Consider the following 13,543-nt stretch of genomic DNA (forward strand, 5'->3'; position numbering starts at 1 on the left):
CTTTGCTTTATTTGAGAAGCGATGTGTGTCTAAATCACTGTGAAGATTATATTTAGATGAGAATGTTTATTTCCTCCACCTGAAGCATTTTTCAAAGGGCAGCATTTCTTTTGTCTTTCTTGTTCTCCCCTTTGGCCTAGGCAGAGCCTCATGGAGACACCAATGATGAGAAACAGACACAATAATGCCCACAAACATGAAAAGGATGTGCAGACTTGGAATGACAAACACAGGGCAAACTTAGACATAGAACAGAATAAATATTGACACTGCAGAGACGGGGGGAGGGGACGGGAAGCGACGGCAGTTCCAGTTCCCTGATTTAGCAGAGTGTAGATGTGGTCGTAGTTTCAAATGCAATACTTCGGCAATCCAAAACCTAACAATTTTGAGAGATTTTCTTATGAAATCACAGTTTCCGAACATCTCAGGTATCCCCCTTTAAAACAAATCCTCGTAGCCATTTGAACAGAAATCCTTCCCCAATGTCCCACATTTCCACGGCTTTGAGTCTCAGCCTCAGGTGTGTAATTGATAAAGAAGGCAGCATGGAGAATCATGGAAACTTGACTAGTTCAAACCCTGCCTGTCATAAGTAGGATGGCCTCTGTTTCCTTTTCTTATTTGTTTTCCCCACTTTCTGTTTTGACTATTTTCAAACCGACAGAAGAATTGCAGGAAAAGTATGATGAACAGGTTGAAAGTCAGGGCTTGGCAAACTCCAGCCTGCAGCTTGTTTTGGTATGACCCATAAACTAAGAAGGGCTTTTATATTTTTAAGCGGTTGAAAAAAACTCAGAAGCAGCTGTCACAACACATGAAAATGACATGCCAGTCAGACGTGTGTCCCTCAGTGACGTCTCCTGAGCGTTTGCGCACTAGCTGTGCCCCGTTCACTCGACAATGGCGGAGCTGAGTAGTTGCCACAGGGATCCTGCCTCCCAAAGCCCGGAATAGTTACCATTTGACCCTTCACCGACCCCTGACCTAAAGTCATCAATATCACTATTTTGCCCCCTCTGTTTTCTCTTGCTCTTGCTGAGACACTTGTGTTAGTCTCAATACTTCACCCTTAGATGCTCTGGTATCTGTCTCACTTTCTCTAGCCCAAAAGCGGGAATGACAGTCTAGCCTGGGGAGAGAGAAGATGATATGAAGTGTTTAGCAAACACTGCTTGGCACTTAGAACTTAAGAACGGATCCAGTAAAAGTTCCTGACATTTTCCACAGAGGTGATTACCAGAACCCCTAACCTGAAAACCTTGAGACTGGAGCCTTCCTGAAAGCCTGGTTCTGAAGTCTGGAAGCCAGTTTTCCCTCAGAAAGGGCTTCTTACCCAAGGAGCTGAAAAAGCCTCAGGGAGATCTCATTTTTTCCACAGCTTGTGGCTTGGCTGACTCAACCTCTGCCTTTCCCTGAGTCACGAGTTTTTCCTCTTATTTGGAGGAGCTTGGCCCTCCACCCAGGTCTTCTCTACCCACAGCTGGTCCCTGGTGGAAGGGGTGGACAGCTAGAGGATCAGAGCTTGTGCTGTCTCCAGGGGGTTTCCCAGAGCTCCACCCAGTTCCATAGAATGCTAACAATGGAAGGAAGGACAGAGGAGGAGACTGAGGCCCCAGTGGGCCCTGGACCCACAGTGAGAAAAGGCTAGTTGGGAGTCTGCTGACTCCAGAACCGACAGCTGTGCATCTTCTCTCTGGTTTTCCAAAATCATGAAAAGGCCAAGCACAGAGTGAGATGTCAGAGAGCTGTCCACAAGCCTTTCCAACTCCCTTCCTATGGCCACCTCTCCCCAGGCCTTCCTGGAGAAGGCACCTCCTACTAGGGAGGTGGGGGATCTGAGGCAGTCATGGGGCACTGAGGCAGTCATGAAACATGGCCTTGAAGGCTAAGCTCGAAGTCCCCCTCCCTCTCCCCAACCCCAGGCGACAAGCATGTGTACACCTGGGATGGCATTTCCCAGTGTCTCAATGTCCCAACTGACCTCCCTGGTTATAACTCAGCCTCTGGGATCTTGGGGCCTTGTCTCCCCCTCCTCTGTCTGGTATAGAGGCCTGGCTGTACCATCAGAACTCATTAACTCAAACGCTTATTCAACCACAGGTATATAAGTGGGTAAAGTGGGGTGACAGGGAAACCATGGAGAATGATGGGGATTGCGATGAGTGGGAGAACACATGCCCCATCTAAGGGAGACAGCTCTGTGCAAAGATGAGGGACCAGCTCTTTCAAATCCTCTGATTTAAGAGAAGCTGAAAATCCTGATATTTGTGTGTAATATCTCAAGATGAAGTGTTGGCAGTGCATTTTATAAATGTTTAAATACTTTTGTGAGGCTGTGGCTTCTGCTGGGTGAGAGTAATAGCCATGAAGGTGGTGGAGGTGGGGATGCCATGGTGAGGGGATGTGGGCTCTCCTAGGTCCTAGCCGGTGGCCCTCTCACTTGCCTATCGCTTCCACCCCTCCTCTTACTCTTAGCCTCTCCCTGCTCTCTCCTCCCTTGTCCCAGCCCCTTCCCCTGTGGGAATGTGCCCATGTCCCAGCCCGACTCCACTCGGGTTGAGGAAGGCTAATCCCCAGCACCAGGCCCCACATCACAGCCTCTGCCCACACCACCCAAGAGAGCGGGTCACCCCTGCTCAGCTCGTGCCTCCCAGGACCACCCTTCCAGGCCCCAGCCCTGGGCAGAGTCCGAGGTCTGGACCCAGGCACCTGGAGCTGGGTCAGCTCTTCCTACTGCTGCTGCCTCTTGCCTTGGGCTTGGCCCAGCAGGCTCTACCCTGGCCTGAAACAGCCCCTCTTCACAGTGCCCAGGTCTGCCCTATTTGGCAGGACAAACTCATCCCTGTGACAGACATTTACTAAACGCTGAACATGGTTCTCAGCACTGGAGAGAGAGGAATGAACAAGATGTATACAGTCTGGCCCAAGGAGCTCACAGCCTAGCGGGGGAAGATAAGCCATGAACACGTAAAGAAGCGACCTAATCAGCTGACTTCAGGTTGAGAGGAGTGAGGCAGATGAGCGTGATGGGGCGGGTCCGGAAGCCTCTGAAGAGGTGAGTTTGAGTTGACTCTAAATGCCAGAAATGCAGCCATGGGAAGATATGGAGGCAAAAAGGAAGTGCAAAGGCCCAGAGGTGAGAACAGCATTGGGGTTTTGAGGAACAGGAAGAAGCTAGTGTGAAATGAGGTGCTGAGAGGAGGCCAGAGGGAGGTTGAGACAGCCCTTGAGGAGTGGTGATGGTGAAGCCTGGACTCGCATTTCATTTCATGGGGGAAGGAGGACAAAACCCGCTGGTAACGTGAGCGCTGGGTGATGGGTGCAGAGCCTCCATTAAATCAGTCTCTTTCCTTCAGCCTATGTTTGAAATTTTCACTGTAAAAAGTTTAAAATATAAAACAGATACAATGCTGCTGACTTTTAATATTATGATTATCAATCTCTAGATTGCTGAGAGAGGACGTGGCCGCCAGCGGCAGGGAGTCCCGCCAGCGGCAGGAAAAGGCACACTAATGCCACGGCCTCCCCCCCCCCCCCGCTTCCCTGGCCCGCAGGCCCCAGTCGGGCGAATTCCAAGTCTCCTGCCGGGCCGAGAGCAGCCAGCATCCGGAGCGCGGCGGCGGAAAGGATAACTGAGGGGCTTGAGAGGGGAGACCAAGCCCCGGCAGAGAGCCCGCAGAACGCCCCGCCCAGGCCCGGCCCGGCCCAGCCCGCCGCGGGCGCGCCCCACCGCGCACTCACACCCCGGCCGCTCCGCCCGCGCACATTTCTCTGGAACTCGGGCTCCGCCAGTCGGCATCCAGACTCCGCCCCCGCCGCGTGCCCCGGTTCCAATTGGCGGAGCCGCCTCGAGGGGGCGTGCCGGGGAGAGTTGGAACGCGGCGGCTGGGGCGGTTGGGCTTAGTCCCAGCGGGAGAACGGGAGAGCGGAACGCGGCGGGCGGGTGCGGTCTGGTGGGCCGGCGGCCGGGCGGGGCGCGCGGGGCCCCGGCCCAGGAGGTAAGGGTCCCTGGCCCGGCTGCGGCGCGCGAATCGGGCGGGCTTCCGGCCGGCCGCCTCCAAGCTCCCCGGGCCGCCTCGGCCAGGTGGCCCCCGAGCTCGGGCGGAGCGGGCACGCGGCCAGGGCCATCTCGGACTCTGGCCTGGATCAGAGGGCGCGGAGCACGGCGCTTATTGCTGGCTGGTGGGGCTGGAGGCGGGGTGGGGGCTGCAGGGGCTCCAGGGACAGCGGGGTGAAAACAGGTGAGGGGTCTCCGGGGTCGAGGAAGGGTCCCTGGGGGATGCGCGACGTGAGAGCGGAAAAGGTCTGGAGGCGCCCGTGGGCGTTGAGCCCTGGCAGCGGGGATCTCAGCGCTCCCGCTGTTCGGAGATGGTTCGGGGATTCCTGACTCACGCCGTCGTCGGGGCCTCCCTCTTGGTCCCAGTCTGCGGGGTGTGAAGTGGGCTGAGATAGTTGCCCCGGCGAAGAGGGGAGGAGGGGGAGGGTGGTAGCTCCTTAAGGGTGGCTTAGGTGCTCGCTGGCCTTTCTCATTTAGGAACCGCCTGGTCCCTGAAGCTTTTGAGTTTGTAACTTTTGCTGGGAGTTGTCAAAGGAAACAGGACTGGGCTTAATCTCCCATTTCACAGAGGAAGTAACTGAGGCAGGCCCAGAGAGAGGTGGCAGTTCCTTCCCAGCCTGGATTCACCTGGAATCTCCTTCCCTTTCTCTCTCCCTGAACACCTGAAGATCAGTGCAGGGGAGAGTGGTCATCAGACCCTTCTGCATGTGGGAAAATAGACGCTCTGAGTCACTCTGAAACTTGATCAGGGATATATTCGTTTGGAATTTAAACAGCACTGTTATCTCACCAGGAAGAGAGGGTCAGAAGCCAGGGAGGAGGGGAGGATGATTGCTGGGGTCATTCTTGGCACATAATTTCCACTTTGTGCTGGCGTGTTCCCGGGCATGTAATTTCCACTGGGATCTGTGCAGGCTGAGAGTTGACTCTGACTCCAGCCTGTGTCCCCGCACACACTGGCCCTCAAGGCTGCCAGGATGGGCAGCTGAGGAGTGCAGCTGAGCTAAGGGACCTGTGCAACCCAGCCCACTGCAAGGAAGGAAGGGGCTGGGCAGCTCAGCCAAGCTAATGGACCTGCCCAGGCTACCCCAAGGGGCCCCTTGACCTGGGGTGGGGAGGGCTGGGAGGTTGGAGATCAGGCATTTGGAGAGGGGCCCTGCCCTCTGAAGCTGACTTCTGATTCTGGCCTCAGCAGCGCACGGTCCTCTTGGAGCTGGGACCGTGGGCAGTGACTTTGATGATGGAGGTTGCACCTTCCCCAGTGGGGCTTTTATGAAGAATCAGTGAGACAATCCTTGTAACATGCTTACTGTTGTGCCTGGTGAGCTGTAAGCTCTCAGTTAATGGCACTTCTGGTTTATTTTCCTTATTACCATTTTTTTCATAGAGGAGGGCCTTCCGGGAAGCATAGGGCTGAGCAGGGCTGAGGGGCGGCCCCTCTGGAAGGAGAGGACACTTGCATTGCAGCACTTCCTTCAGTGTACTTGGAGAAAAACTCAGATCCTTGTCTTGGCCTATGGGCCTGCAAGACTGGCTCCTGCAGTATCTTTGAACTTACCTCTTACTCCTCATGCTGCCATAGTCAGGTCTTTGAGCTGTTCCCTCAGCCCAGAACTTTCTTCCAGAGTTGGCTCCTTCACATTCAGGTTGGTGCAAGGTCACTTCCTCACCAGGCCTTTCCTGACCATCACCCTCACCCTAGCCCGGCCCAGCACATCAGCCCTTTTCTTTATGGCACTCATGATCAGAAATCACCTTGTTGATTTCCTTTCTAGTCTGGCTTTCGCACTGGGCTGTCTGATACTGAAGGGTCGGGTCCCTAGCTCCCTGCTGTAACCCACTGCCTAGCACAGTAGGACTGTGCCAGGCACATGGTAGGACTCTGTAAATATTCAGAAGGTGAAATCAGACAGGCATGGAAGCAGGATGGTCCTGGTTGGGGCTGGAGGGAAGGAGGGGCCGGTGATAAATTAGCCCTGCCCCGATCAGGAGAAGCCAAGGGATAGTCCAAAGGGCCAACATCCTGACTCCCTCTGTGACCTTGTCCAGGTAACTCCCTCTCTGATAAGCAATGTCCCCAACTGTAACTCTAATGGAAGGATGGAGCAGGGTGCCCCTCCTGGCTCCTTTTGTACAGGGTTCCCAGGTTGGGGCCCTAGACAGCTCTTCAAATCCCCAAAGCTGTGTCCAAGTGGAAGAGATGAGTTCCATCAGGACACAGCCCTGTGTCAGGTGCGTTCCTGGAGCAGGTGCATTATGTGTTTGACAGTGTGTGGTGGTATAGGTCAGGGGTCTGCAAAATTTTTCTGTAAAAGGCCAAATAATAAATATATTAGGCTTTACAAGCCAGTCTCCATTGTGTGTGGCTGTGTTCCAGTAAATTGTATTTAGAAAAGCTGGCAGTTGTTCAGACTTGATATAGATTTGCCATCCCTGGTGTAGATCACGTGTGACACCTCGACTGTCAGGCACAGAACCCTGGCTACCCAGTGACACTTGGGTCATGGCTCACTCACTGAGAGCACCTTTGGCCCAGCTCAGGTGGTGGGATCACTTGTGTTCAGGAAAGCCAGCCCAGGAGTCTGCCCTTCTTCTGAAACCTGCAAGAAAGAACAGGTCTGTTTACTGCCCTGCTCCCAGACGCTGGCCCTTCGGGAGTGTCCACCTTCTGTCAGCACCTGGGGTACCACAAGGGGGTCAGCACAGGCTGTCCTGAGGCAGGTGGCCCCAAAAAGAGTGGGCACTGGCTCAGCTCTCTCCTCCTCTGTCCTAAGGGAGGGTGGTTCACTTCTCTAGTGAGAACAATTAAAAAAAGAATTTCCCATCTGCCGGGAGGGCTGAGGCTGCTGCCTCATTTACCAAGAAAATCTCCAGGGGACTTCCCTGGCAGTCCAGTGGTTAAGACTCCATGCTTCCACTACAGGGGGAGCAGGTGCGATCCCTGGTGAGGAAAATAAGTGAGGGGCATGGCCAAAAATAGAAGAAAAGAAAACCTCCAGGTCATGTTAGATCAGGTGTGAAGGTCTGGTCGTGGCAGATCTGGTAGGCAGGTGTGGGGGAGCTCCCCAGGAGGGTGCTGTCTGCCCTGCCCCTCACCCCAGGTGGTACTTGCTGCAGGCCCATGGAGGAGGCACAAGAGCCTTACCACTACCCCAGTCAGCGTGTGGGGTCAGCTTGGAGCCCAGACCCTTTCTTTGTCACCAGGTACTCCTCACCCTTCCTGGGCCATGTTTTGCCGCCAACAGGGGCTGGAGAGGGTCTGTAAACCACCGACAGAGCAGTGTGGGGCATCCTGGGGCCTCCTACAAGGGTCAGGGAGACCAGCGTCATAGACCCTCCCCTTCCCAAAGCTCTCCCCTCCCTGGGCGCTGCTCCTCACTTCCTCCATGGCGCCCACCTGGGTAGCATCTAGCCAGAGGTGGACAAGTCTGCCACCAGAGCTCACCCAGCCGCACCGGGCCAGGGCTGGTCGGGGGCGGGGCTGTCTGCTCTTCTCTCCATGTAAAGTCCATCTGCCTCGGTGCTCCATGTGCTAGGCCTCGGTGTGTGGCTGCAAGATTGGGTTTTCATCGAGTTCTCCCAGGTGGTTGCCAGGTGTGTTGGGAGGGAACTAGTGGCGTTCTGTTCTCAGATGTTCATCCCGCAGGTCCTGCAGCCTGGGCCTTGCTGCTGTGTGGTCAGGGGAGGCCCAGCCAGGTGGCCCACTGCGAGGCCAGTAGAGCCCGGAGCTCTTGACCCAGACATTGTACTGTAATTCTTTTCTTTTTGAGGACCTTAAATTTAGAGAGAAGAAAAAGCTCATGTTCACACTTCCCAGAATTGACTGGTATTGGGATTTTTATCACATTTGCTGCTACCTTTTTTTAATGAAAGAAATAAAATATTGTAGATAAAGGTACCACTCCTAATTATATTCAGGTCTCCTCCCCCAGGCTACTTTTCTCCTGATTTTGGTTTGTGTCCATCTTTTTTTTTTTTTTAAGCCATCTTAACTATTTTTAAGCTTACAGTTCAGTAGTGTTAAGTATATTCCTATTGTTGTGAATTATGTCCAGAATTCTTTTCATCTTACAAAACTGAAACTCTATACCCATTAAATAACAACTCTCCTCTACCACACCACACCACCCCCCAGCTCTTCCTCCTCCTCCACCCCTAGCCCTGGTAACCATCTTGCTACTTTCTGTTTCTATGAATTTGTCTCCTATAGATAAAGCATATTAGTGGCATCATGCAGTATTTGTCTTCTTGTGACTGGCTTATTTCAGTTGGCCTAATGTCTTCAAGGTCCATCCATGTTGTAGCAAGTGACAGGATTTCTTTTTAAGGCTGAATAATATTCCATTGTGTGTCTGTACCACATTTTGTTTATCTGCTCAACCATCAGTGAACACTTAGGTTGCTTCCACTTCTTGGCTGCTGTGAATAATGCTGCTATGAACATGCGTGTGCAAATGCCACTTAGAGATCCTGCTTTCAGTTCTTTTGGATAAATAACCAGAAGCGGATTGCTGAATCATATGATAGTTCTATTTTTAATTTTTAGAGGGACCTCCATACTGTTTTCCATAGTGGCTGCACCAATTTACATTCCCACCAACAGTGCACAAAGTTTCCAACTTTTCCATATCCCTACCAACACTTATTTCCTGTTTTTTTGATAGCAGCCATCCTTATGGGTGCAAGGCTCCATCCTACCCATTTTTATTCACAGATATAGTTCTTGAACACTTTTTAAATGTTGTGTAATTTCTGCATCCGTGGTATCACACAGACCATTCTGCAGGTAGCTTTTTCCACTCAGCATTTGGTGTCCGTTGTCACTCTGTGTTGACCCACGCGGATTGGGCGCAGTCAATGTAACCACTGACAGTAGCCCATTGTGTGAGTGCACCCAGCTCACCCTTTGTTCTGCCCTTTCCCCTCTACCAGGCATCTCTGTTGTCACTGCTGCAGGTCCCAAAGTCACTGCTTTTGGTGCCTCTCCCTCCTCTGCTACGCTCTGAGCTCCTCCAGCAGAGCCCTCATCCAGCCCATCCTGGGCTGGGCCCAGCACCCAGCTCAGAGGTCCTGGGGGTGGTCTCTGGAATGTTGCCAGACTGTCTGCAGCAGGGATGCAGCGACCGGTCCTAGCAGGACAGCCCAGGGCTGTCACCGATAATCAGCTAGGTTTGCAACATGCAGTCAAGATCAGCAGCCTAAAAATAGTGGTTCTTACATAAGGTGGTGTGGACAGCACTTCTCAGGACGGCTTGTGGGCAAGTGGTATGTGAGTCTGGGCCTAGCACCCCTGTTGTGTAATGCATCCAGCCCCCACACTGGCCCCACTTCAGCTTCCCACAGGTAGCCTGACTTACGGAACTGCAGCGTGGGGGCCCGGAAACACTGCATGTGTGATCAGTTTGGCCAGGGGTGTGCTGTATGCACCTGTCACTTGTGTGCACGTGGTGGTGGTGGTGGTGGTGGTGGCGGCGGCGGCGGCTGTGGGGTCAGCTCTCATCTGCTTTCTCTTCAGAGATAGGAGATGGTGCCTCCTTCCCCTTATGGTGGGCCCAAAGGAGCTTTGGTTCATTCATTCACTAGCCACTCACGAAGCACCTACTGTGTGCTTGGCACTGTTCTAGGCATTGGGGGTACAGCAGTGTACAAGAAAAGGCTCCTGCTCTGATGGAGCTCAGAACTGGCTAAGGGAAGTAGAAAACATGCAGGCAAACAACAGATAGACAAGAAAATATCAGGTCCTGATAAGTCCTGTGAAGAAAAAGCAAAATAGGGTAATATTTTATAGAAGAGGTTAGCAAACTTTCTGTAAAGAATAAATTTTAGGTTCTGCGACCACATGGTCTCTGTCACAGCTCTTGGCTCTGTTATTGCAGCAGGAAAGCAGCACAGACAATTGTAAATGAATGATGTGGCTGTGTTCCAATAAAACTTTATTCACAAAACCAGACTGTGGGCCAGATTTGACCCCCAGGCCATCGTTTGCCGACCCTGCCCTGGGTTGGGGGAGAAGCTGCCTGAGCTGGGGTTGTCAGAGAGACCCTTTCTGAAAGGGAGATAGCCTTGCTGTCAGTTCACCAGTGGAGTTGTGTGGTGAGAAGTGGGCAGAATGGGGCCAAGTGTGAGAGAGAAAAATGATGGAGCTTGCTCATGGGTTGAGTGTTGGGGGTATAGGAAAGAGGAGACTCAAGAGTGAGTCCTAGATTTGGGGCTTCAGCAACTAGGTGAATGGTGGTTTGTTTCTGGAAAAGAAGAGGACCTAGTGGGAGGTCACAGGGGCAGCTCAGGGAAGAACTGGGACTGCAGGCTTGACTGGGGCTCGGCAGTGTTTGGATGTCTTCAAAGCTGTGAGTGTGGTAAATCAAAGGGTTGTGGGTGTGGACAGAGCAGAGGGGGTCCAGGTGAGATCTGGGGCTACTACCTGCGTGCTTGGCAGAGGAAGATAGTGGCCTCATGCTGCATGGAGGAAGGCTCCGAGCAGCACAGTCTCCAGGGCTGCAAGCTCTGGGCTGCCTACTTACAGAGCCTCAGTTTCCTCCTGTCAAGGGAGGTTCTACCCGCTAGGGTTGGTGTGAGGACTAAATGGGATAGTCAGCACTCAGCAGTGGTACCTGTGATGATGACGGTGGTAACCCCTGGGCTCATGGGCTGAGTGAGTGGGTTGCAGGGTCTGTGATGCTTTGTCTTGGTAGACCCGGGAGTCAGTGGCGGGGTGGCAGACACCCCATCGCCCAGCGCTCCCTGTCCTGGTACATGCACCTGCACCCTTCCGCCTGGGGCAGGCCCAAAGTGCTGGGGAGTTCGTGCTCCTGGAAGCCCCTGATGGGAGTTGGGGCTCAGGATCCTTGCCCCTTGGGTGGATGGTGTTGAGGCCTGTTCTACCCTATTTTCCAAGGCTCCCCAGGGGGTTGAGCCCCCACTGCTCAGTCACACATCTTTACTGCTGCCTTCCCATCCTGGGCTAGCTTCCACACGCCCCTCACTGAGGGGTCCCCCTTCACTTCCCGGTAACTCCTCGTCTAAGGGTCAGCTTCTGGGACAGCGAGTTTCCTTGGTTGAGCGGCTGTCTGGGCCCTCTGGATTGGAGTGGGGTGGTCAGTGGGTTGTGTGACGGATGGGCCGGTGAGCTAAGGGTTGGCGGGTGGTCCTGATGCGCCCCCCCAAGTCCGAGTAAGCTGATGCCTCTTCTGCTCCTCCCCCCACAGCCGAGTGGCCGAAGATGGTGGACTACCTGGCCAACACAGAGATCAACAGCCAGCGCATCGCCGCTGTTGAGAGCTGCTTCGGGGCGTCGGGGCAGCCACTGGCCCTGCCGGGCCGAGTGCTCCTGGGCGAGGGCGTCCTGACCAAGGAGTGCCGCAAGAAGGCCAAACCGCGCATCTTCTTCCTCTTCAACGACATCCTGGTGTACGGCAGCATCGTGCTCAACAAGCGCAAGTACCGCAGCCAGCATATCATTCCGCTGGAGGAGGTGACGCTGGAGCCGCTGCCGGAGACCCTGCAGGCCAAGAACCGCTGGATGATCAAGACGGCCAAGAAGTCCTTCGTGGTGTCCGCCGCCTCCGCCACCGAGCGCCAGGAGTGGATCAGCCACATCGAGGAGTGCGTGCGGCGGCAGCTGCTGGCCACAGGCCTCCAGCCCAGCACGGAGCACGCGGCGCCCTGGATCCCCGACAAGGCCACGGACATCTGCATGCGCTGCACGCAGACGCGCTTCTCGGCGCTCACCCGGCGGCACCACTGCCGCAAGTGCGGCTTCGTGGTCTGCGCCGAGTGCTCCCGCGAGCGCTTCCTCCTGCCGCGCCTCTCCCCCAAACCGCTGCGCGTCTGCAGCCTCTGCTTCCGCGAGCTGGCCGCCCAGAAGCGGAAGGAAGAGGCGGAGGAGCAGGGCCCCGGCTCTCCCGGCCAGCCGGCGTACCTGGCCGGGGCCGTCTGCGGGGCTTCGAGTGGAGACGACGATGACTCGGACGAGGACAGGGAGGGCAGCGGGGATGGTGACTGGCCCAGCCACGTGGAGTTCTATGCCTCGGGAGTCTCCTGGTCATCTTTCCACAGCTGACCCCGGGTCTGCAGACATGACGGAGGGCTTCCCTAGTCACTTCAGCATCCAAGCAGCTCTCATTGCCCGGGCCCCTGAGAGGGCAGAGTTCCCCAAGCTGCCCAGCACACCCCACGGGACCTGACCCCATGGGTGGCGGGCACAGCAGAAGCGGCTCCTTTTCTCTGAACCCTCAGTACCTCTTTTTGGATATTGGCATCCTTCTAGTTCCACTTCAAGTGATTACGTTTTCACTTAGCAAACCCAAAGCACTTAGGCCTCTTGGGAACAAATGTCCTTTCTCAGCCCTTTGAACTTTAGATCCAGATGACCCCTTGAATTAGACAACCTCAGGCACCTTTAGGGACCAGAGAGAAGGCAGCACTGGACTGAGGTCCGGTCTTCTCTGGGGCCTGGAATCGCGGGACCTGGCCCCACCCCTCCTGCAGGAAAGACTGTGGGTCCTGAGAGGCCTCCAGGAAACCAATGCCTGCCCACACACCTTGCTGATGCCCACTTGTCTGGCTAGTTGGGCCTTGTCAGGGCAGGTATGTGGGCTCACGCAGAGCCAGGCAAGAGACTGCCGTGCTGTGGGTGTGCGCCAGGCCCGGGGGCTGTAGCCTGAGCTCCCCAGGGCGGCCTGCCAAGGCCTCCGGCCCAGTCTCACCTCCCTCCAGGTGTGTCATGCCCCTCAGTCCTGTCCTCATCCCTCCCTGTGTTGGAGAAAGCAGTGTTTTCTGTTAGGACTCTTAATTGCAAGTGACAGAAACCCTACCCAGACTGACTTATTAATAAAAAGAAAGTTTATTGACTCACGTGTTTGCAAAGTCCAGGAGTGTACCTGCTTCAGACACAGCCGTGTGATTGAGGACTGAAACCATGCTAGGGACAAGTGTCAACAACTCTCCACGACTCTGGCCGTTCCTGAGAACGCCGGCAGTTCCAGTGGGGTCAGAGGTGTGCACCACACCACGGCTGATTCCCAGGGACAGAGCCCCGTCCATCCTGGTGCTGTGACTGTGGCCCCGCACCTGCAGCACCGTTCACTTGGTGTGAGTTATCTAAACAGAGGGACAGCAAGTAAAGCAGACAAGGAGCCAGCTCTGCACGAGCCTTCCAGGTTTAACGCTCTTCCATGTGGCCTCCTGCCCAGGCCTGCCCCTGGTGGTGCTGCCATCGAGTGGGGGAGTCCCAAGTGCAGCAACCTGCCTTGCTCAGCAAGTGTGCGCTGGGGCTGGAGCTTGAACGGCAGCCTCCCGATGCCTGGCTCACACCCGGCCAGAGTTGTGGTCCTTCCAAACAGTCTCTTGTACCAGTCTTTCCCTGCATCGCCTGGCTGGCCTTGGCCAGAGCCCACTGTAGCAGAAAGGGGGTCCCTGTCAGTTAGAAGTGGTGACTTTGGGGCCAGGAAAGCTGCCCCCCCCAGCCCACACTGCGCAGTGCCT

At 54.9% G+C, this 13,543-nt stretch overlaps 1 protein-coding gene across 1 annotated transcript; it reads left to right on the forward strand.

Moving 5' to 3' along the window:
- Positions 1-3,919: 3,919 nt before the first annotated feature.
- Positions 3,920-12,913, forward strand: PLEKHF1 (pleckstrin homology and FYVE domain containing 1). The gene is made up of 2 exons (XM_057712135.1): positions 3,920-4,001; positions 11,266-12,913. Exon 2 carries the CDS (start codon positions 11,280-11,282, stop codon positions 12,117-12,119), a length of 840 nt encoding a protein of 279 aa, XP_057568118.1. The 5' UTR covers positions 3,920-4,001; positions 11,266-11,279; the 3' UTR covers positions 12,120-12,913.
- The last annotated feature ends 630 nt before the right edge of the window (positions 12,914-13,543 follow it).

Source organism: Hippopotamus amphibius, chromosome 16 (assembly GCF_030028045.1).
Source record: "Hippopotamus amphibius kiboko isolate mHipAmp2 chromosome 16, mHipAmp2.hap2, whole genome shotgun sequence".
In the NCBI taxonomy this organism is placed as follows: Eukaryota; Metazoa; Chordata; class Mammalia; order Artiodactyla; family Hippopotamidae; genus Hippopotamus; species Hippopotamus amphibius.